Source organism: Gordionus sp. m RMFG-2023, chromosome 5 (assembly GCF_954871325.1).
Source record: "Gordionus sp. m RMFG-2023 chromosome 5, tfGorSpeb1-WG-v2, whole genome shotgun sequence".
Lineage (NCBI taxonomy): Eukaryota > Metazoa > Nematomorpha > Gordioida > Chordodea > Parachordodidae > Gordionus > Gordionus sp. m RMFG-2023.
This window is the reverse complement of record NC_088779.1, coordinates 18,994,682-19,018,637: the sequence shown is the minus strand read 5'-3', so window position 1 is coordinate 19,018,637 and position 23,956 is coordinate 18,994,682. Positions and strand designations below refer to the sequence as shown.

Genomic DNA, 23,956 nt, shown 5'->3' with positions numbered 1-23,956 from the left:
TTGATGTATAATATTTAAAATGATTAGATAAAAAACCAATATAAAACTCGGCTAAATATTTAATAATGGATAAATTTAAATAAAATAAAATTTCATTTTTATTGATTTTAATTAACAAATATTATTAATATTTAAAAAATAATTTAATTTATAAATTAAATTTAAAGGAGCGGTAGAGCGGCGCTCCTCTACTCCAGCCCTAAAAGGAGCTAGCTCTCGCTTTTCAATTTTAAAAAGGAGGGGCGGGCGCTCCAGGAGCGCCGCTTTTATAGCGCCACTCCTTAACAACTCTGATTAGTTGTGAAATACGTGTAAATATTCAAAATAAATAATAAATTCAAAATAGAATAGATTCAAATTCAGGTCGAAATATAAAGTGATCTCAATCAACGCCTATAGCGACTGAGGCGACGCTACTAGAAAACAATGATTTTATTAATTTTATATTGTATTATAATCATATATGGTAGCATCGGTCCAAACAATAAATATGTAAAACATTAAAATTTTTCAATATCACAGTCATCTTAAATATAATCTACCAATATTTTATTGAAAATTATTAATTTTTACAAAAATTTTATCTTATGTTATATTGAGTTTATTTAAAAAAATTAACATTATTTTTATTTCCTTTATGATTAATTTTTAAATTAGGTATTTTGAGTGTTTCACAATCAAGCATGCTTTTTTTACACTATTGTATACGAATCAATGATGTACATATACTACTAGATTGCGGATTCATTAATTACATGAATTTAAAAGTGTCAATACATAGGAGTCAATTATAATGCCATTTTGTAGTTTGCACTTCGATTAAATGACATTAATGTGCATTCATATAATAATAAATAAGACAATTAGTTATGTGAAGCTAATCCGATGTAGGTACACTTTTAATTAATGAATCGCCAATCTATAAGTGTATATATGTATATATTATTGATACGAATAAAAAAGATTATTTTCATTTTTATAAATTATTGTTTATAATGATATATTACATTTTTGGGGAGATAAAGAAGGTCTTAAAAAGAAAGATGCGATTAAAAAATAGTTATGAAGATTAAATCTACCTTGAATGATATATATTTTTTATTATTTGTTGCAATGGAAAATGTAGATAAGTTCATAGTAGAGTAGTCAACAAATGTAAGTGGGGGGAGGGGGTATAAATTTTTTGTAAGAGCTTCGCCTTCAAATGTCCATTTTCCCGTGCTAGAATAGAAAATATAGAATAACTAAATATTTAATACTAAAAAAAGTAACTGAATTACAAAACAAATAAAGATTATGAATCACGCTTGAAGAGTGAAGTCAATCAAACTTCTAAAAGCATTAACTCGAAATTTATACAATAATAGTCCGTATTTAATCATTTTAGTGCTTCAACCCGTTAGGTAGATATCTTAAAGAAAAAAAAATCCAAGATTGGCATTATGCTAAAAAGAGAATCATAGAAGCACTAAATTTCTTGGTGATCTAAAATGTAATGCTTGACTAGTGCTTAAAGTAAAAATAAAGGCACGCCTTAGGCTGAGTCTTAAATATCGGATTTATATGACGATTCAAAAATCAATTATCTCTAAATGCATTAGGGTTTCCCCGATTCAAATTTTTAAGTTTATGATTAATGATCGTTATAGATATTATTCGTTCTTTTCGGTTATTTAAGATATTTTTAAATCTCATAATATTTTGAATCGAACTATATTTTAAAAAATTTGATATGAATCAGAGTCTCCTAAGCAATCAAATTTTGAAAGCACTAACTTTAAAGCTTAGGCCAATATGTAATGCTTAAATATTATTTTTAGTTTAATATCCAATCCATTTGTTAAGTAATAGGTTAAAAGGTTATTAGAATACGAAAATCTAAAACTCATATCAAGATTAAGATAGAAAGAAAAAGAAGAATCTAGAAGTACAAAAGCAATTATAATAAAAACTTAAATATGAACAATCTAAAAAAAATTACTAATATCATTATAAAAAAAATCAACTTTTTATCATATTTCAAAATATAAAATTCAATGTCTCTGGCTGTAGCTTTGATACTCTTATAATTTCGTAATAAATAGACTTGTGGCATCTTTGGAAAGTGTGATATCAAAATAAGATAGATTGGTTACTGAAATTGAAAACGATTATAATAGATTTTTTAGTCTCAAGCGCTAATTGAGCGATTGTTTAGTAAAGTAAATATCAAATGTGTTTTTAAAATTGAAAATAAAAAAGATCAAACGCCGAACCCATAAGAATTATAGCGTCTCTGGGAAGCCCTTTTCTAAGTTTTTTTAAATATAATATATAATAACAAATATATTGCAAAAATTTGATTGCCAAATCAAATGTGTCTAAAGCAGGGTTGTGCATTTGACCGGTCAAATTCAAATATATGTTTTTTAAAGTATTTTAAATATAATAGTAAAATGAATCTACAATATTAATTTTTTAAATTCATTGTCATTCACTAACTAACGTGTAACTATCTGTAGCAGAGTTTTGTTCTGATTCATATTCAATATTATCATTTTCTTTAATATTTTTTAATCAATTTTCCTGATGTCTTAGATCTTCAATCAATTTCTATTTTTAAAGAATATTAACCCAAATCGACCTATTTCTTTCTAAAGAAGAAGTAGAACTAGGAATTGTTAGTCTTTTAATGAGCAGGGTGGACAAAGTTTAATCTATCTAGAGGTCGGAATTGATTGTTTCTGGAAATTACTACTTTCCACATAATTTGCTATATTAAACATGCTGTTTTTACTTCTGAAATTAATTATATCACTTAAAATATTTTGGTCATCACTCCTTGTAAAATAGCTAATTCTTGAATTATATCACATACTTCATAAATTTCACTACTAGTGAGTTCTCCTCTTGATATTGTGGACACAAAAAATAAGCAAACACTGTGATCACATGTATTTACATTGTTTTTCCATTTTTTAAACATATTTTTCCTTAAATTTTTTTAGAGTATTTAACCGTATTTGACAGGTCAAATACCCCTCCGGACAATTGACTGAATTTGACTGGTCAATTGACCGACTTGCCACCCTAGTCTAAAGTATATTGTTTATTCGTAGATTCTTAGAATTTTTTTAAACATTCTTTTAAATAGAAGAGGAGATTTCTGAGATGATTTTATAGAAATAAAATAAGGAGGGATGTTCTATGAATTCAAAAGAAATTATGATAAATTTTAAGCTAGATATCAATATAAAAGTAATATGATTTTTTTTGTATCTACATATTTTCCATATACGGTTCAACCCTCTCCCTTGTCTACGCTACTGTAAGCTCATAAATTTTAATTGTTTTAATTTTTTCGAAAATTTTTTTTTTAAAATGATTCAAAAAATAATAAATAAGTTCATTAAAATTCTAGCGTGTATGTATACCAATTTTTATTTTAAAATTAATTTACAATTATATACTATTCTTTAGCCAAAATTGCTTCACTACCCTTTACCAATTCGATAAATAGCTTCAAGCCATGTTTATAGTAACCAGTTGTTAACGCTCCTTTTTAAAAGTAGCTAGCTCCCGCTCCAAGTAATGGAGTGCCATACCATACCCGCTCCTTTCATTTTTTTTAGAAAGTACACTAAACAAAATTATATTAAAAGTAATAAATTTTCTAAATTTGAATCTAACAAACATCCAAGCTCCCCGAAAACCTGTTTAACAATACTAAACAGGCGCTTAACAGGAGCACTAGAGGGAAGCGGGGTATTGTATTTTATAAAAATATTTTTTTCATTCAGGAAATTTACCAAAAGTAGTGATTTAGATAACATTATTTAAAAAATATTTGTCAAATATATTATCTTCCTGATGATCAATTTCATGGAATCCAAAAAAATCTTCCAAATCATTGCTGGACAGGTGAATTAATAGCTATTTTTGCATCAGGAATTTGTTTTCTTAAAAAATTAATTAATTTGTATTTTAGTTCCATATTTTGTATATTTTTTATCCATTTCCATTTTAATTTGAATGCAGGATGGATAATAGCCCCAATGATATTTTCATCATTAAACATGTGAAAATCTGCAATAAAGTTATAGAAATAGATAATTTATTTTTTATTTCGATTTCTTCTTCTATGATGTCTGGATCCATAATATCAAAAACTATTTATTATCATATATCTATAAAATGAATATTAATATGACTTACAAGATTTTCCAATATAAAAAGAAAGAAACTTGATGTTTATATTTTAACTGATTAGATGAAAAAATATAAAAATTGGCTTAACACTTAATATTGCATAAATTTAATAAAATAATTTCATTTTTATTGAATTTTAATTAACAAATAAATAGATTTATTATTATTTAAAATATAATTTAATTTATACATTAATTTAAAAGAGCAGTGGAGCGGCACTCCTTTACTCCAGCCCTAAAAAAGAGCTAGTTCCAGCCGCTCCTTTAAAATTTTTTTTTGAAAAAGTGTAGCGGCGCTCTAGGAGCGCCATTCCTGTAGCCCAACTCTGAAAGTAACCAAAATAGACATTCAATAGAGGAGTTAAAAACCGTTTAATTGCTCATCCTAGAAGGTGAGAATTCGCCATATAGTAAATAGTTAAGTTTTGGTACCTTATAAAAATGTCGGAGTGCTTTGAGCTCACCTGAGCTTATTTTTTTAAAAATTGAGATATGTAGATTATTAAATTTAGAATAATATGTAATTTTTGATCAATACTTTGAAGTGATTCCGTTTTAAGCGATGGTTCAAAGTTTGAACTATTTTATGTGATTTAGCCATTAGATAAAACTAAAAAGTGAGAAAAAAAATCGAGTTACTAAAAAAAATACAAAAAAAGGAATATTGTGACCTAACGTACCATAGAAACGGATGGCTGGTCACAACATTTAGAAATATCCTTGACAGTTTCCTTTTCAATTTCACCCCTATCAGTGGGCATTTGATGATGATGAGAGGCAAAAGCGGCACTAGAAGAACTTCCGGCGTACAACATCATCATCCTTCTCCAAGCTTCCTCCTCGTCTTCCTCTTCCTCTTCTTCCACCTTACACTCCGCAGCCTCTTCAAAATCGCTAGAATGCTCTCCCCTTTCCATTGAAACCAGATAATTGTGTCTTTCTCTCTCTTCTCTCTTTTTTTCTTCTCCCTCCAATGGCAAAGTTTGAGCTGTACCTCTTCCAGATCCTGGATTGGATAAACTATGATAACGAAGCGGAAGAGGAGATGGAATATTGGCTTGTTTTTGTTCAGATCCACCGTTTGAGGTAGTGGGAGAGGCCGGTTCTCGCATAACCGGTAAATGACTGCTACGACTGTTACTGCTTTGTCTGTCGATCACGTTTAAGCCAAGATTTTTGCTATCGCAGCGATTGGCGAGAGATAGTGGGTTCAAATGTCTGTAACAAAAATCTGAGGGAGGCGATAAACTGCCATTGTTATTTTTCGAGATGCAGCTTGTGGTGTGAGTGATATGGCGATCATCTGAATTTCCGTTCAGTGCTGCAGAAACTACATTATAAATAATTAACAATATAAGAATGATAGAAAATATCAAAAGATAATGATAATTTTTTTTAATCCTATATAATTTATGGTAATGAAGAGCTAGTCCGGATTTTCTAAACGGGTAAAATATATAAAACGACCTCACTTAAAATGAAAATATTTAGGATAGCAAAATAATATAAAGCTATGAACGCGTTCGTGAACGAAGTTTGTTTTTTTTGAAAAAATAATGAACGCGTTCCTTTTATTTTTGACAAACCTTGAACGTGAAACGCGTTTCTTTTTTTTTGACGAACGCGTTACGTTCGTTTAATTTTATAAAATCTTATTTATATTCATTTTAAAATAAAAAGTATTAATTTAATATTAATCCGAATTTTTTTTTTTTAAATTATTTTTTAATTAGCTGCTTCCCTCATTTGAGTTTTTCTTAGCCAGCCACTATTTCTGTCCTATAATATAGTTTATTAATATGAATATTATTATTTATAGATTAGCGAGCATGAATATTGTTATTTTATCATCATCATCTGATGAAACCCTGGCCAAAATATAATAAATAATTTACAGTAACATCATATATTAAATAAACTAATCCATCTTTACAGTATAAAATGTGCCCAAAAAGTATAATATAAGTTTCAAAATCTTCTAATTTAAAGAGATACTTGATTGTAATAATTATTATTTTAAATATAAATTTATTTTAGATTGTTGTATTTCATAGGCTTATTAAATTATTATGATTATAAAATAGATTTAGATACCATAAAGTAAAAATCATTAAATATTAAATAGATATAGATATAAAATAGTTAATATAACATCTTTTAAAATTTATTTAGTGTGATTATTTGAAATTTCGTTTTATTTTTAAGTTTTTGTCAAGGGTTTTATATTTTAATAATTGAACATAATTTAAAGTATTATAAATTTATATATTTTATATGATATATAGAAGTTTAATTTTAATCATGGTTAATATATTGTGCTAAAAAATGTGCTATTTATTTATATTAAATTAAATTTTTAGGAAAAAATTATTCACTAAGTTTTGAACGAACGTGAACGCGTTCCTTTTTTTGAAGATGAAGTTGAACTTGAACGCGTTCGATTTTTAAGATATAACACTACTTTAATCTAATAAAGGTGCTTCTCAATTATAATATAACCAGGTGGCCAATGCTAAGACTTTAATAAAAATGAGCGTTGCGAAAAGAATCCAGATTTATTTACACTACGAAAATAATAGTTATATAGAATGATAATTAAATGAAAGTAAAAAATATATTACAAACCCTTGCAAATTAACCGACTTTCAGTTAAACGTCCTTTTTCTTCTTCGCTTTGTAAAGATCCAGTCTTGAAAGAATATAAATCAGCTATTAATTTTTTTAAGATAAAAATAAATGAGTAAGTTAAATCTATCAATGATGATATTATATAAGAATTATGAAAAAATTAATCCATAATCGGATTGATATTAAATAAAATATGAACCATAAGATTTTTTATTTTAAAGCTCTGAAGGAAATTAGAAATAAGAAAATAATGTTTTCACGCTGTTTAATCATTTTGATTTTAGACCATATTTTATAATTTATAATATTTTCCAGATTCAAAGTTTTAAATTTCTGGTGCCTTGATAAAAAAAGTTAATAAAAGGAAAATAGAGTTTTAAAATATAGTAATTAAAATTATAATAATAGATAAAAGTCCAAAATAAAATAATATCGCTTATTATAGTCATTTCCAAATAATAATAAAAGTTTACCGTTTCTGTGGCAGAATATTTCATAATCATATTAAAAAATAATTTTGAAATAATTTGTTCATTCATTCAAAAAGAAACAAGAATTGGGAGTTTTTATGAATATTTTAAAATATTCATATTTATACTTTACTTATTATTGATATGAAATTTTGATGATTATTATTGATTTTATAATAAAAAATAGATAATAATTACAGGTATAAAAAATATTGTTTTTTTTTAAATATTAGTTATAAGGTTTTATTTTAAACCAGAAAAGGAAAAGTTTTAAATCAAAAACGAAGAAAAGGGAAAGGTCAAATTTAGACCATAATAAAAGAGATACCATACAGAAGGAGACTTTTGGGAAAAATAAATTATTAAAGATATTTTTCAGAAACCTGCAAGCCCGACCTGAAGTCGTAAGATGGTATGATTTTAAAAAATCTAGGCGAGGGAGAGCTAAATATTAAGTATTAAAGAACCCAGACCAAGCCTCATAAATAGATCAAATTAAAAAAATTATTAAGTTAATAAAATAATCGACGTTATTAGTGACAGTTATATAGGTTTTCGTGGTTGTTGTTATCGTATGGATAGTTATGATAGATATATCTTATTAACTTTTCACCTATATTTTTCTTTTGTATATTTATTTAATAGCTGGAATTTTTAAATATAAAAATTGAGAATATTCCATTTATTTTAGAATTCTAAGTAACTTTTTTTTAAAAAAACTAGTTAAATTTGCATATTCCTCATAAATATTAAAGATACCAACTATTGAATGGACTTTAAAAAAGTTATACGCTGAAACTTGAAGAGAGTTTTAGCCATTTAAAGACATAAAAAATTTCTATTATTTGACTATTTATTAGTGCTGTAAACATTTCTAAAAAAATCGAACGCGTTCGCGTTCAACGTTTATTGACAAAAATCGAAAGCGTTCGCGTTCAACGTTCATTGACAAAAAACGCGTTCATGTTCAAGTTAAAAAAAAAAGGAACGCGTTCACGTTCATAAAACCGTTCAAAATTTTATGATAAATTTTTTTAAAATTAAATTTAATATAAATAAACATATTTTTTAATACAATATATTTTAGCCATGTTAAAAAATAATTATTTTGATAATATAATTATAAATAAAATATAATAAAGCGAATAAAAAGATATTTTTATTTATAAAAAATTTTTCTTATTAAATTTTAATAACAATTGTTTTCAAAATATTTATCTGATAGACAAGAACACTTGGCAGTTAATACGGCATTAGCCTAAAAACGCGCTCTACAGGGGCAGATGAGGGGATTGCGGTATTATACTTAATAAACAGCTCTTTTAACGTGCAGAATTAAATAAAAACATATTGTTTTGTTATTTGCAAAAAATTGAGATAAGTTATCCTCCTCCAATCCATTTTCTACTCTAGACAAAAAAAAAGGATATCTCGAAATTAACAGTTCTCTAGGGTTTTCAAAGCATTTTTTTGTATAAGGCTATAAGTTTATTTTAATAGGTTCGTTCTGTGGAAGTTTTGTCTATTGATGTTTAGATGCTGGATGTATAATTGCAGAAAGAACATATTGATCCTTATATATATGTTCAAATCTTTAAAAAAATAAAATATATGTAATTAATTGAGAGTGAGAGGTTTAATATCTTTTATTAATCCCATTTAGCACGGCGTCTATCAATGGTTAACCATATTTGAGGCCACTAATTTTTTTTAGTTTTAAAATAACTATCGTTATTGTTTGGGTCAAATATCCCAAATGCATTATTTCTTCAAATTTAATGATTTAACTTAGTTATATCATATAAAATCAAATGTCGTTTTAAATTGGAACCTGAAGATTTTGACAATATAATACTTTTTGGCCACATTTTACAGGTTAGCATTGGATTAGCTCCTTCAATATAGGATGTTAAAGCTTCTTCAATATAAGATGTTAATGTAAAACATTTATCATATTTGGCCATAGTAATGATAATTCATCTGATTTTGGATTTTCAGAATCAGATTATGAGGATTAAATAATAATATCCATGCTTATGCTAATCTATTAAATTAAAATATAAACAATAATATTCAATTAATAAACTATGTGTTAAAAAAATTGAAATGTGAAAAGGAAATACACAGCCGATTAAAAAATATAAATAATACATCTTTTAAAAAAATTCGGAAATATTAAATTTTTCAAATGAATAAAAATAAAAAGTATTTTTTAAATTGAACGAACGTTAAATTCGAACGCGTTCGTCATAAAAAAGGAACGCGTTCAAGTTCAAAGTTCGTCAAAAATAAAAGGAACGCCGTTCATCATTTTTTTCAAAAAAGCGAACTTCGTTCACGAACGCGTTTACAACACTACTATTTATAAATTAATTTAAAAAAATTTTTGTTTAAAAAAAAATTATTTTAACCTTTTTTTCATTTTTGATAAAAATGGCGACCCATAATCTCTTATATTTCTCATTATCTCATATATTTATACTATGAGCCTAATTTTGAATAAAAAATATATTCGAACCGATAATCTTTATACCTAAGCACCACCGACAATATTTGTGACAAAAACATTTCGAACCTACATTTCTATTTACAATCCTTTAAAAATGCAAAAATTAAAATTGTCTACTTCTTAATAATAAAAATGACAAAAATAATATGGAATTTTGCTGTCTCAAATATATTATAATGTTATGATGGATAGTTATCGATTTTTAACATTGTATGTATCGTATCGATATAAAATCATACTACTAGAATAAATATTAGTAATTCGTATTTATTTAAATTTTTTTTAAGAAAGGATTGCAATGACGAAAAGTTGTACTAGAATTTATTTATTCATTATTATATAAAGGCAAAGGTATAATAATTCATGAGGGATTTTTTAGGTTCTATTTATAAAAACATACAATTTAAAAAATAAAATAAAGTGTCAGTTTAATTGTTAAAATTTTAATTAAAAATTATTGGATAATATTGTAATGTAAACTCGTTAAAATATACATTATGTACTAAGAATTTGAGGCCCTAAGTATATTATATTGATTTCCATATTGGCTTAATGGTGTGAACAATCATAGACAGTCCAAGAAAAGTTTTCGATCCATATGATTTTTTTTAGCGAGGTCTGGTCAGGCCCGAAATTATAATTAAAATTTAAAAATAAATATAAATATATAAAAATAAAATTGTTAATTCCTGAAAGAATATCAAAAATTTATTTGAATGCCAAAAAATAAATTTCCCTGAATCCTGAGCACGATACTTGATAAAAATTACAAAGGTTTTTTTAATTTTAATGAAGTGTTAAAAAAAATCAGGTGTCCAATCTGACTTCAGGCGGGTTGGATTCGGGCAGGTTTCTAGTTTACACAATCTGATGACATTAATTTTTTAAAAAGGTCAGAGTTACTAAGTCAAAAAAACAAAAACGTTTATACTGCTTAGAAGTAGGTGGTAGCTGTACACACGCTTAAAATATTAGGTTACTATAGCACTTATATTCTTTTCGCCATATATTGGCTTAACCATTTTTGCCTGATTAGATTAAACAAGAATATGATAAAGAATAGAAACAAAATTAAAATTATACTTCAAAAAAAAGATAAAAGAATAAGGAAAAAAAAATTAGAGTTCAAAGCCTAATAATATTCCAATATTTGTATGTAATGTATTTTAATTTAATGAGATATTTTAATATATCACTACGTATAATTAACTTATGAATATTTTATTAGTTATATTATGTCTGGATTTTTTAATCGTAATATTATTTTATTTTAAAAGCGAAAAAATATAATAATCGAATCGAAAATGTATAATATTTGAGGAAATAAGGAAATAAAAATAAACTGAATTTGGATGCAGAGCAGAGCATTCCAAAAGTTATATAATAATGAAGTAAGGAACGTATATATTATATGATAAATGGGACCAGCAGACTGCCAGGATCGGGAAATTTATACTGCTCATATTTATAATAATTTTTCCGTAGAAAAAAAATTAAAACAAATTTCCTGTCTAAACCACGGGTCTACAATTTAAAATATCTAGACCGGGCAAAAAATATTTTTAAAAAATTTGTGTCAAATTTTAAATCACGGTCTAATAATTTCTACCTGTGCATGTCTAACCTGAGTAAATATTCTAATGTATATCATTATTATAGCCGCTTTATCATTCTGGGCATTTTAGCGAGTGAATTTTTATTTTATCCTGCTAAGTATTTATAGTTTAAAAATATAATTTAGATGAGTTGAGCTTATTCTTCTGCCTATACATATATATGCGCAAACCCTATGTAATATAATTAGTTTAACATAAAATAGATCCATCCATAATAAAAATTGGGTTACAATGACTAAGCACCCCCCCCCTCTGCACACTAGCGAGAGATTACATTCGCAGATTACTATTTATATATTATAAAAAAATAGGTATCAATTCAGATATCCTAATTCTAAATTTTGTCAATTATCGTGAATTAAAAGGTAATTTTATTGTATCAAGTTGCGCAAGTCGGTCAATTGGTGAAATATTATAGCACAAATACTATCAAAATGATAATATTTGTCGATTAATATTACACAAATTGACGTGCGCATTGCCAACTGCAAATGAAATTAACTATTAATTCACGAGGATTGACCGGGTCTAGAGCGAGGTATTCCCAATTAATACCTACTCTTATAAAATATATAAATAGTAATCTAAAAATGTAATATCTAATTAGTGTGTAGAGGGGGGGGGTGCTTAGTCAATATAATCCAATTTTTATTATTGTTGGATCTATTTCAAGTCAAAATAATCATGGCGCATTGGGTAAGAGGATATATATGTCCACACAGAAGAATAAGGTCAACTCATAAAAATCATATTTTTTAACTATAAAGACTTAGCAGGAAAAAATAAAAATTCACTCACTAAAATGTTCGGAATGACAAAGTAACTATTTTAATGATATAAATTATCCGACCTACCCAGGTTAGATGTGCACAGGTAGAAATTATCAGATCGTGATTTAAAATTTGACATAAAAACACTAAAAATATTCTTTACCCGGTCTAGATATACTAAATTGTAGAGCAGTGGCTTAGACAGGGGGTTTGGATTAACCCTAATACTACGGAAAAGTCATTATAAATATGAGCAGTATAAATTTTTCGATCCAGGCAGTCTGCTGGTCCCGCTTATCGTATAATATACAGGAAAAAAGTGGTTAGAGGCTAAATTTTAAAAAAATTTCAAGACCCCTCCCACGGATAAATCCTAGCTAGGCCACTCCATGTGATGGAGGAGGGTCAAGCATTTATTTTATATCTCATATTTTACACTTATCTAAGTCTAAAAATAATCGAACATAAATTTTTTTACATTTTCGAGTTAAAAATATATTTTTGAAAATAAAATTTTAATGATTCGACAAAATGCAAATATTATTTGTCAAGAGTATATCATAATTATCTAGTATAGGATTTAATTTCAAACCTTAAATTTATTTGGTTTAAAATAAACAAATTTGGACTCATATGTTTCTTAGTTCGCAGTGCCCTGGTCTCCCTCCAATTTGTCGGTCTTAGTAAAGTCATCTTAATGAAACACATTGTCGGAAAAAACACATTGATGCTAACATTATAAATATCAATTAAATTAATTTTTTGTAAAAAATATATTTTTAAGCAAGACTCGGGTTTATTAAAAAATTAAAGCCCGGTACGGGTTAAATTTTTTCAAAGATTTAACAAGGCTAGTAGTAGTACATGACATATGTGAAGCATTCCTGTTCTATTGAATTTAATTATATTAATTTTTAAAAATTCATACAAAATGGTGCATTTAAGAAATAATTAGATTTAGAAGGGAGGCAGATAATTTATACGTTTATATCCAGACTCCTAAGCACGGTTAAATATCTTTTAAATAAAGTCTTTGAAATCGTGGATCCAACAATTATTTGAGCTTTTAAAAGGAATTCTTTAATTTAATTTCGTTTTTTTGTTTCTAGCTCTATTTAATATAAAGCGTTAATATTGATTGTATAATTAATTTCTATATAAGGTGAAATCTTAATTTTAATGTTTATTATGATCTATTTCAAAAATATCGAAGGCTGTGTCAATGAATTTAAATATTTAGCGTGCTTTGCATTGATATGATTTCATTATCGAGCCCTTTCAGCAGAAGTTTCTCTAGAGAAAAAGAAAAAGTTCGCAGGATAGTTAAGATCAATTTGAGAACGCCTAAAATATTTTAAATCCAGGCAAAATATTAATTTGAGACGCTTAAATTAAAATCTTTAAGCAAACTATTTTTTAAAAAAATCCATCCGACAATAATCAGCCACTTATATTTTATGAAACTAATATCATCTTCATATGTAGTCTGAAATTCATAACTGTATATGTATCTAAATATTTATATATTGTGCTTTGGTATCCGACAATTATCAGCCACTTATATTTTATGAAACTAATATCATCTTCATATGTAGTCTGAAATTCATAACTGTATATGTATCTAAATATTTATATATTGTGCTTTGGTCAGCTGATAAGTTAGTAATATCGCTTTTTATAGTGATCAGATCTCTCCTTATGAGTAATAGGAAATAAGTTACTCTCAATCTTTAGTAATCAGTGCCAAGGATCATAGACACCTTCACGAGGTGCTACAAGGGAAGTTAGAGCTAGCCCCCCCCCCTCCCCATTTTTCCCTTGGTATAAAAAAGAAAAGAATATTTTTAAAGACGATTAAGCATATTTTGGTTCGTTTACAACTTATGAAAAATTTATTATAACTAGCCAAAATTTGCTAAGAATTTTCACGTCGAAGTGAATCAATGTTATTTAATGTTAAATCGTTACTAGTAATACGGTCTTGGACATGCATATTTGATAACATTAATTCTTATATTCTAGGATTCGTAACTAATCTATTGAGTTAGGACGGGGTATTATATTATATATTTAGGCGCCTATGATGATATATATATATAAATATAGATATTATTATCGCCGCGAAAACTTCCAATGACCAGCGCAAGGGTTCCCATTTTATGTGAGATAACCTATGGCAAAATTTTTCGGCCTAGCCTAGATATCCCTTAATAAAGGTAGGCTTGGTTTTAAAAAATATTTTTGACTCCAGTTTTTTCTTTAAATTTCGTCACATTAAATTATTTGGGTATAATTAAAAAAGTGAGAACAATTGAATGTTAATTTTCCAATTGGAATCTAAATTATTAAAAAAAATTTAACCCAGTCCGTTACGGATTTCTAAAATCAACCCATCTTATAACCCGTTCTGCAAATTTAAGTGATTTCTTTTAATAATATTTTTTTTATAAAATAAATGTGAAACTAAGGTAGTGTCCAAAAAATATGAAACATTACGGGAGCAACGTTAATGGTTTTAAATTAGTTTTAATAAAAGTTAGTCGCAAATGTACTATCCAAAAAAATGTATATTAAATATATACTTGAAACTCTTATCGTGTTAAAATACTGATTTTGAAAATAACTTCAAAAAATGTGTGTAATATACAATCATTTTCACAATTAAAATGTAACCTATTTTATTTTACCTTTAAAAAAAAAATTAATTATAGGCAGAGCAATTATCTGTGTCTGTCCAAAAAAAAGCTTACAACCTTTACCCCTTAGATAGTAATAATATCATTAATGTATCTTAAATTACTACATATAAAACCATTATGTGTACTCTGTGATTATGGATACAAAATATGTAAAATTATAATAATTGTTTTTGATAACATTATAAACTAATAGATAAAACTTTTTTTAGAGGATATTTTATTTATAGTTTCGAAAAAATGAGTATGTGCAAATAAAGTTGTATTTTTATTCATTAGTTGCCTCTTAAATTTTTCTAATCGGTTAAATGGCCTTCATAAGATTAGAATCTATAATTCCCAATAAATTTAATAAGCTTATTATTAGATATGATATAAAAATAAATACAAAATTGATTCTACCAAAATCGGTCATTTTATTAAGTTTTAACAAAGGAGTTAGCCAGGATTTTGTTAAAGAGGGGTTTTTCCATAAATTTTACTGGAGGTCTTTAGGTCCAGTTATTTTCGGTTTTTGTTGGATATGTTATATTTTGTAAATAATTTTGGGATTTCACTTTTTTAATATGTAAATGTTTTTTTTTCCTGAAAACTTTAAATTTTAGTGATTTTTTAAAAACTTAATAAGGCAATTTCATGGCTGTTTATGATTTGTATTTAAGATTTATGCTAAGAAATTTTAAGCTCTCCTTAAAATTCATATTTTTTTATGTCCAAAATGTTTATTAAATTAGCTAAAATTAAGTTAAAATTTTTATATATAATTAGCTTCAATTTATAAGTATTATGATATTTTGAACAATAAAATTATTCTATACATATCATTATTAATAAATTGCATTTCAATTTATTATGACCTAAAAAAACTAATGGTTTAGGAAGCCCCTTAGAGTGGTTTGCCTCACCCCGCTATTGGGGCTTATTGAACAAAATTTTCACTTTTACAAAAAATAAAATTTAAAAAAATGATTATATTCTTAAGATTTTTTATAAGGCAACTTTTAGGTATCCATCATATATTGTTTTTTATATTATCTATAAAAAAAGGAACTATAGCCAATTTTGTAAAAATTGGTTCGACTAACCCCAGTCTCCCCTACTGCCACACTATGGATATTTGCAAATAATTTTAGACAATTATTTTTTTTTGGTAGGAAGGGAGTGGGGGAGGCTAAATGCTCAGCATGTCAAAATGTATTTTGAGCATGATTATCTTTTAGTAAAATGTTTTTTAAAATCATACTTAAATAAAATATATCGGCCCAAAGCTGAGCTCAGGTTTAAAATGTAAAAAAAAATAAATAAACAATGTTTTCTCTTCTCTTATTTAAATAAAATGATTAGAATTTCTTAGAGATTACGGAAAAGATATTAGTGATTTTTATTTTATTTAATTTTACTTTATACACTTATTTCATTTTTTTTTTAAATAAAAAATTTAGGGCGGGTCTATCAAAATCTAAATTAGGGTCGTGATAAATAAAAAAAAATTGAATTTGCAGGTTCTAATCGGCTAAAATAAGCGTTTTGAATTTGATCAATCAAAAATAGAGAAATATAGAAAAGTATTTTTGAAAAAAGTTATAAAAAAATGGTTAAAATTATTATTTATCGGCTGAAAGAATATTAATGTGGATTTTATAATTCCGAAAATATTTGAAGATATTGAAAATAACTTATTACAACCAAATTTAAAGTAGAGGGTTGACCCAATTCAAATGATACAAAGGGTTATTAATCTTACTTTTGATTGCTTGCCTAAATTTATATTCATAAATATTAGCATTCCAATATATTAGATATTATCAATTTATTATTTCCTGGATAATAAAATATTAGGCAATTAAATTTAGCTGTTAATTTGTTCTATATACACAATATATTCGTATGTATAAATTTAAAACTTGAAAATCTATTACGATGGGCTTAGAATATAATATTAATTTATAATTAACATTTTGATTTAAATTCAGTAATAGTTTTAACCCTAAAGTTTTATATGGAATTATTAATTATCCTAATCATTTCAATTAATACAAAAAAATTAATGCTTATTAAAAATGTTTCATCAAACTAAAATCTGAATTAAAAAAAATGTTTTCAAAGTTTATTAGATAAACTTACTCCATAATCTAAGAATTACTCCTTGATAAGTAGAATATGAATGTTCATAAATATTTAAATATAGTATGCAAGCAAATTTTGTGATTCCTATAGCGAACATACATATAATTGTCACACAAAATTATTTGCGTAAATATGGTTTAGCTGAATGAGTACCATATTCTTTAAAAGTTGAATAATTCATTTAGAACAATATTCCTCGTTTTTCTAAAGTAATCTTAATGATAAATGCAACTCCAATAAATTTAAAAAAAAATTTACAATTTTTTCAAATGATTACGAAGTTAGCGAATGGAAAACTAAATTAAATTTTTTTATACATATTATTATAAAATAAATTTCTTTTAAAATGTATATTTCAATATGATGGAAATTATTTGATATTTTTACATTATAAAAATCAATATGAATTTTTTTTAAATATAATAATATTTACATAAATAATTCGCGATTTAAAGAAATATACGAAAATTGTGTTCGTATTAATCATAAAGTTTCTTTAAAAAATATTTATACGCAGGGCTATGCTTGGACTTTTGGTGCATATTTAAAATTCAGATTATTTAGGTTTATACCAATATTTTTTATATATTTTATTTATACTAAAGCAAAAATATAGAAAACAATATCTTCTATTAATATTAGTAAATAGTTGGATTTTTAAAAAACGGCTAACCCAATATTTTAGCCAAAAAATATTATGCAAGCCTCGAAATTTCGTTAATATATGTTCATCCAAACCTCTCTGTCAAGCAAAATCCTTCTATTAAAATCTTTAGGTTTTTTAAATGTTTATTATATAAAAAAAAATTTTCGGTCATGGGTTACTTTATTTGAATATTTACTGATATGATGTAATGTCAAATTGTAGTAGCAAATAATTAATTTTTTAAAAAGGTAAAATAAATAAAGTAAAAAATAAAATATAATAAGTTTAAATGACCCGAGTTATATTATATTCACAAATTACAGTCATATTGTAAAATTATTAATTGTATTATTATATATTACAGCTGAAATGTTATCTTCCGTGCTTTTTTGTTCGGATAAGATTATTATACCTTCGCAATTTTAAAGTGGATATTAAAATAAAATCCAAAAATATATTTTAAAATGTGGCGGCCCTTAAAAATTCGAAAAACTAGGTGGCTCAGGGCAGTTTCAGCTGCCAATCCCTGCACGGCCATATGATTATAAGTTATAATGAACCGGTAAAATCTAAGAACCGGGACTAGAACTTCTTTTTATAATGTCCAGCAGGAACTGATCAGAACCACGTTTCGATCGAACATTAAAACGTTCAAAAAAGATTATGCAAATGTAGTCAATCAGTAATATCGATTGTATTTTTAGAAAGAAAAAGCTAAAGTATCATCAATGACTAAATATTTCGTTTACATATCATTTCTTAAGTTTATAACAAGTAATTGATAAAAGATTCAAATGAATTTTAAATTTGTTCATTTTTTTTTAAAGTACAAGTCCTATAAAATTTTTGATTTATAAAAAAAATATAAAACCATAAATTTATGGTTCAATATAAATATTACGAAATAAGCATAATAATCCCCTTAGGATTATTTATTTATTTGTAATTGGAAAATATATGGTCAGATAAAACCATCTTTCCTATAAAAAAAATTCTATTTTTAATCAATAATTATATATTTTCAAAGGACTTAAATATTATATTATACCCCAATCCATTATAGTAATAAATTTACATTTAAATTAAGTTGTGAAAATCTTAATGTCATAATACCATGTAATATTATATATTATTTTTAAATATGGTAAATAAAAAAAAATTAAATTTTTTTCCAGCATCTTCCAATAATTTATTTTTAAATTAATAATAATGATAAGTAAGTTTAAAAACCGACCAAGGTAAATATGTTGTGCCAGTAAAAAATGTTCTAAATTACTATCCAATTGGAATTAGTCTCAAAAATGTTAATTAGTTTTATAAATCAAAAAGATTAATTTTGGTTATGTTTCAGGCCATTATTTGACGCCAATATAACTTTTCAAAAATCTTTTTTGTTGAAAAAAAATAGAAATCAAAAAATATCCAAAATTTTGAGAATTAGTGTTTAAAAATTTATAGGTAAAAAATATTAACTATCGATATAATCCAATAAGGTAATAAATTTTTTTATCAGGGGCAAATTTGGATTATGCTTTGAGTTTAGGATGATTCTAACACATGCAGATGCGTACCTTGCGAAAGGGGAGGGGGCAAATCCCCAAGGTAAAAAAATTTAGATGCTCGCTTAAATACTTTCAAAAATAGATTCCTACCTCTTATCGCATATACATTCCAATTTACATTTATTTATCATATTCAAAGCAAAAACAAACTAATTTATTCTATGAATTAATGTCGATTTAAAATTTTCCTTAGCGTTATATTATCTACCATTTTAAAATTTCCCAGTAAATCATTTAAAACCTTTCCCCTGCAAAACTAAAGTAAAATATTTTCGATTTGATTTGAAATTATGAAAATAGGTGAAAGCATTATATTAGAATTTAAGGAAATTGGGGCAAATATAGATGACGAATTTCATAAATTATATACCATTGTTGAGTCAAAAGCAGCGCTCTATGAATTTAATATTATCTCAACTTGCAGAAAGGTAAGTCCATCGTTTCATTCAATTTAATATAGGGACCGAAGAATACTATAAAATATATGTCTTTATACCCCTCTTAAGGTTCTTGATTAATCAGGCAACACTTATTACCGCAGAATCCTTCCGAACCTATTTCAAATCTTGATATTGTGAAGATGCTAAAGTATTTCATGGCCAGAGTTGTTAAAGTAGCTTACTATATGTAGCGCGCTAATGTAGAGCGCTATATTTTTGGTAGCTATAGCTAATAACGAGCTACTTTTTTTCGAAATATTTATTAGCGCGCTCCTTTTTTTGAAATTTTTAAAAATATAATGAATGTAACCATAAACATGAAAATTTAAATATAATATCATAATTAATTATAATTTTTGCAATTTATTCTTTAATTTTGAAATTGAAATTTATATTATCAATTTGAAATCGATGTAAGTGAGTCAGACAATTATGATATTAATGAAATGGAAGATACCCTGAAAGAAAATGTACAATAATACAAATTTTCCAATTCCAAAATTTGAAAATATTTTCATATTAATGTAAAAACAAAAGGTGGCTACAAATTTATTTGTTAAAACTGTAAAAAATATATCCTCAAGTAGCTTAGACCTCAAAAACACCTAAAGGTAATTATCATTTTTAAATTCTAATGGTATTTTTATTATGTAAGCATGCCAACTTTAAAGAGATATAAAAACATATTAATAATTTTCGTATAGGGCTACATTCAAAAAGACCTATTCAATTCAAGCTAAATCGATTAATAAAATTGCACATCTCAGAAACTGGCTGATAAAGTTATTGAGGATTTTATAATTAATACATTTCAGCTAATGTCATTGAATGATAATCCATCATTTACCATGATGATTAAAATTCTATCCCCTGGTACAATAATTTTTTGCCAGGTACTAATGATTGAGAGAGCAAACAAAGAAAGATGCCCTAGTTATCATTTCCATTGATAATTTTTTTTGAAATAAAGGATACTAATTTAATAGAAAATCCCCTAGACGCGTTTTATAAATCTAAAAATACAAATGAGTATTCTTGTAAATTTTTCTTATATGTATATAAAATTAAATACTGCCTTGCGCGCAAGTGCTAGTGTTGAGAGATTATTTAGTAAGGAAACTTATACTATCTGATCGTCGCTATAGACTTGGGGATGATAGTATAGAAATGATTTTATTATTAAAATGAAAAAAAATAAATAAAAAATGAATATTACCATAAATAGTTATTTTTATTACGTATAAAATATTTTAGTCTTTTTAAATAAATTTTTTTATAATCAAAACTAACTATTTAAATATTTATAAATTATGATTCTATGTATTATACTATGCAATTAAATTATAAGCAAAAAATAAAATAAATTTATTTCTAAATTTTTTAATAAAAAGTAGCTTAAAAAGTAGCTAACGCTGCTTTTAAAAAATAGTAGCTAATAGTGCGGTAATTTTTTTTTGATGAGTAGCGATAGCAGAAGCGCGCTACTTTTAAAATTAGGGTTCAACAACTCTGTCCATGATGCATTACTAGCATGCAAACTATGGTATAAAAGATTAAATATGGTTCATCCTAAAAATGCTAGAGATGCTTCACATTTAGAATTAAAATTATTATATATTTTGGTAACTTTACCCAAAAGTACTTCAAGAAATTTTCACCTTTAACAAAGATAAAAACATACCTGAAAATTAATGTTATATAATGGTTGAGCCGATTTTTAAAAAGGACCAAGTAAATATTTCAGCCATAGTCTAAGGCTCGAAATTTCGCTATCCAAACCCTTGTGCCATTATGCATCTTCAGACTTGCCTAATATTTTCTCCTCTGCTATTCTCTTTCTGTAAAGAAGAAAGGCTGATGAAATAATTAAAAAATTAGCTCAATCCCAAAGAAGATTGAATTTCATATTATAATTATAATATACTTCTCATATATATATTTTCGAATTTTTTAATACACTATATTTTTTTTCATATATACTTTGAAGTTTATATACAATAATTCTTAAGAACATTGAACATTTTTGTGAATTAATCAATATTTCGAACATTTTTTTTATTCTTTTTTGAGATATTTATTTTATAGTATAATAAATTTCTGAAACATAAAATATTCCTTAATACTGAATAATTCTAAAAAAAATTAATTATCCTACCTACCATAGCAAATTCCTTCATAGGCGCCTGAAAATATGAAGTGGCGAGAATTTTCAGAATTACAAATAATATTAAATATGATTATATAAAATTTTGTATAGAATTAGTTTTTTTTTAAAAATATATATCACCAATTGCAGGTTCGGTCCAGGTTTGCAAAAAAATTTCGGCCCGGTCCTGGTTTTATATTTTCAGGTCCGATCAGTTATTTTTAAAAAATTCTGCCAGGCCCGTGTAAAAAAATTTTTTTTTATGAGATGGGTTTTAAAAAAAGTTTTCAACCCGATAAAATATACCAATACGGCATTTCACAGTTCGTGTGTTTCAGCCAAATATGAAAAAAGTGTATATACATTTGTGTTCTTTTTGTCAAAATATATTTTATTTTATAATGTTGAATGTTTGGTTGACTAAAAATAAAAATTATAATGATTAGTCTCTAAATTTATTACTATTATACCTAGTAAAGTATGTGAGGAAAAAAAATGATGTGATTGGTTTTTGTAAGTTATTTTCTAGTAATATAAAATTTGATCATCTCTATATAAAAAATTACCTGTGATTATTATATTTGCAATTGTTTAAATAGTACTATTTTTTTCTTTCTTATAGTTTATTTAATTTTTAATAAAATAAATAAGAATGTTTAAATTCGTTTATTTCATAAAAACACATAATGAGTTAGGGGTAGAGTTTTACTAATTATTTTTAACAAAAAATGATAAACATCTAAATCCACTCTAATCATCTAATCATATTTCAGTGAAGATAAGCCCCAACCACGTGATAAAAGTGCCTGTATGATTAGATAGTGAGTTGACTTTTGACTCATCAGTTGTTACGAGATTTACATAAGGTTTTAGGTATCATTTCATCCAAAATGGTTTCATCTCTAGAATGATAAATCGGTAAATATTTTGTAGCGTCGTTACCCTGGGAAATTGTTGCTCCACAAATTTGCCATTTACCTCCTGCCGTTTAGTCTCGGAAGTAGTAAATTAGCCTAATGAAATTTCAGATGGGTTCAATCGATAGCCAAACATTGAGGAATTAGAAAAAGTACTTTGCCTCAAAGCAAAAAATATTAAAAATAAAAGTTGGTGAAAAAGGGCTAAAAAATCGTTAGATTGCAAACTTTTAAATACGAAACTCCCACTATTAAATGGACATATGGTAGTGAGTATGTATAGAAATTGATCATTCAAAACAATTACCCGTCATTTAGAATTAATAATTAGTTTGAGCAAGTTTTATAGAAAATGTGAAAAATTAAATAGTTACTTTTGATGTGTTAAAATTTAAATTTGTATTTAAAACTTTTCATGAACATTGGTAGAACCATTGAAGTATGTTATTAAAATAAATTTATGGTTTAAATTCAAATATCAAGATCTGAAATAAGTTTTGGATGCAACTTAAGTATAGATTGAGTAAAAATTATAGTTTATGTTCAATAATTTTATTTTTAATTCAGAATATTAAAAATGAAAATTTATTCATTATTATAATTAAAATTTTCAATAACATTGTAAGTCAATTTTTAAAAAGAAAACAAATCAAAGTAATTTAGAATTATTTTAATCTAGATTGTGATTACTAGTTACTAAAGGTTACTAATAATAAATACATTTGGATAAATTTTAGTAAATAAAATAATAAGTTAAAATATTTTTAAAAAATCGGGGTTGACAACGTTAATTTATTGGTATATAAATCGCAAGCTAATTCATAATATAATATTGAATTATTTTTAAAGATCTCATCGCCAATTAATAAAAAATATTTTAATGAGGAGTGAGCGAATAGAGACAAAATCCTAAACGCCTTTCGAATTATTAGTAACAGAAATATGTAAATGAGATCATATTAATTTAAATAATTTTTTTATCGACGTTTAAATAATGCTACTATACATAGCAGATATTATATACAATGCGATTTTTAGAAATACAAATTTGCATAAAGAAAATATTAATCATTTTAGTGTGGGCCCTAAAAAATATAAATCAGCACACATTTCTATATTTTAAAATATAATATTTATAAAAAAAATACTAGTAACTATTAAAAAAAAATAAAGCATATATTATAAACATTATTTTAAAAATGTCAGTAAAAATACAATCATTAGTTTAGGAGTATATTGTAT

The 23,956-nt window shown here is 25.5% G+C and overlaps 1 protein-coding gene across 7 annotated transcripts in view; it reads right to left on the bottom strand.

The window, feature by feature from the left end:
• LOC135929582 (uncharacterized) overlaps positions 1-23,956 on the bottom strand; it is a 119,998-nt gene that overhangs the window by 36,382 nt on the left and 59,660 nt on the right. For 6 of the 7 annotated variants that reach the window (XR_010572614.1, XR_010572617.1, XR_010572615.1 and 3 more), the window contains exons 4-5: positions 6,813-6,896; positions 4,868-5,517 (exon numbers count right to left, since the gene is read on the bottom strand). Coding sequence is in view for 2 of the 7 variants with exons in the window: in XM_065466236.1 (XP_065322308.1) it covers positions 4,868-5,517; positions 6,813-6,896 (734 nt within the window). In the remaining 5 variants the exon portion in view is untranslated. The remainder of the gene's footprint in view (positions 1-4,867; positions 5,518-6,812; positions 6,897-23,956) is intronic. The other variant, XR_010572618.1, reaches the window with a different exon arrangement.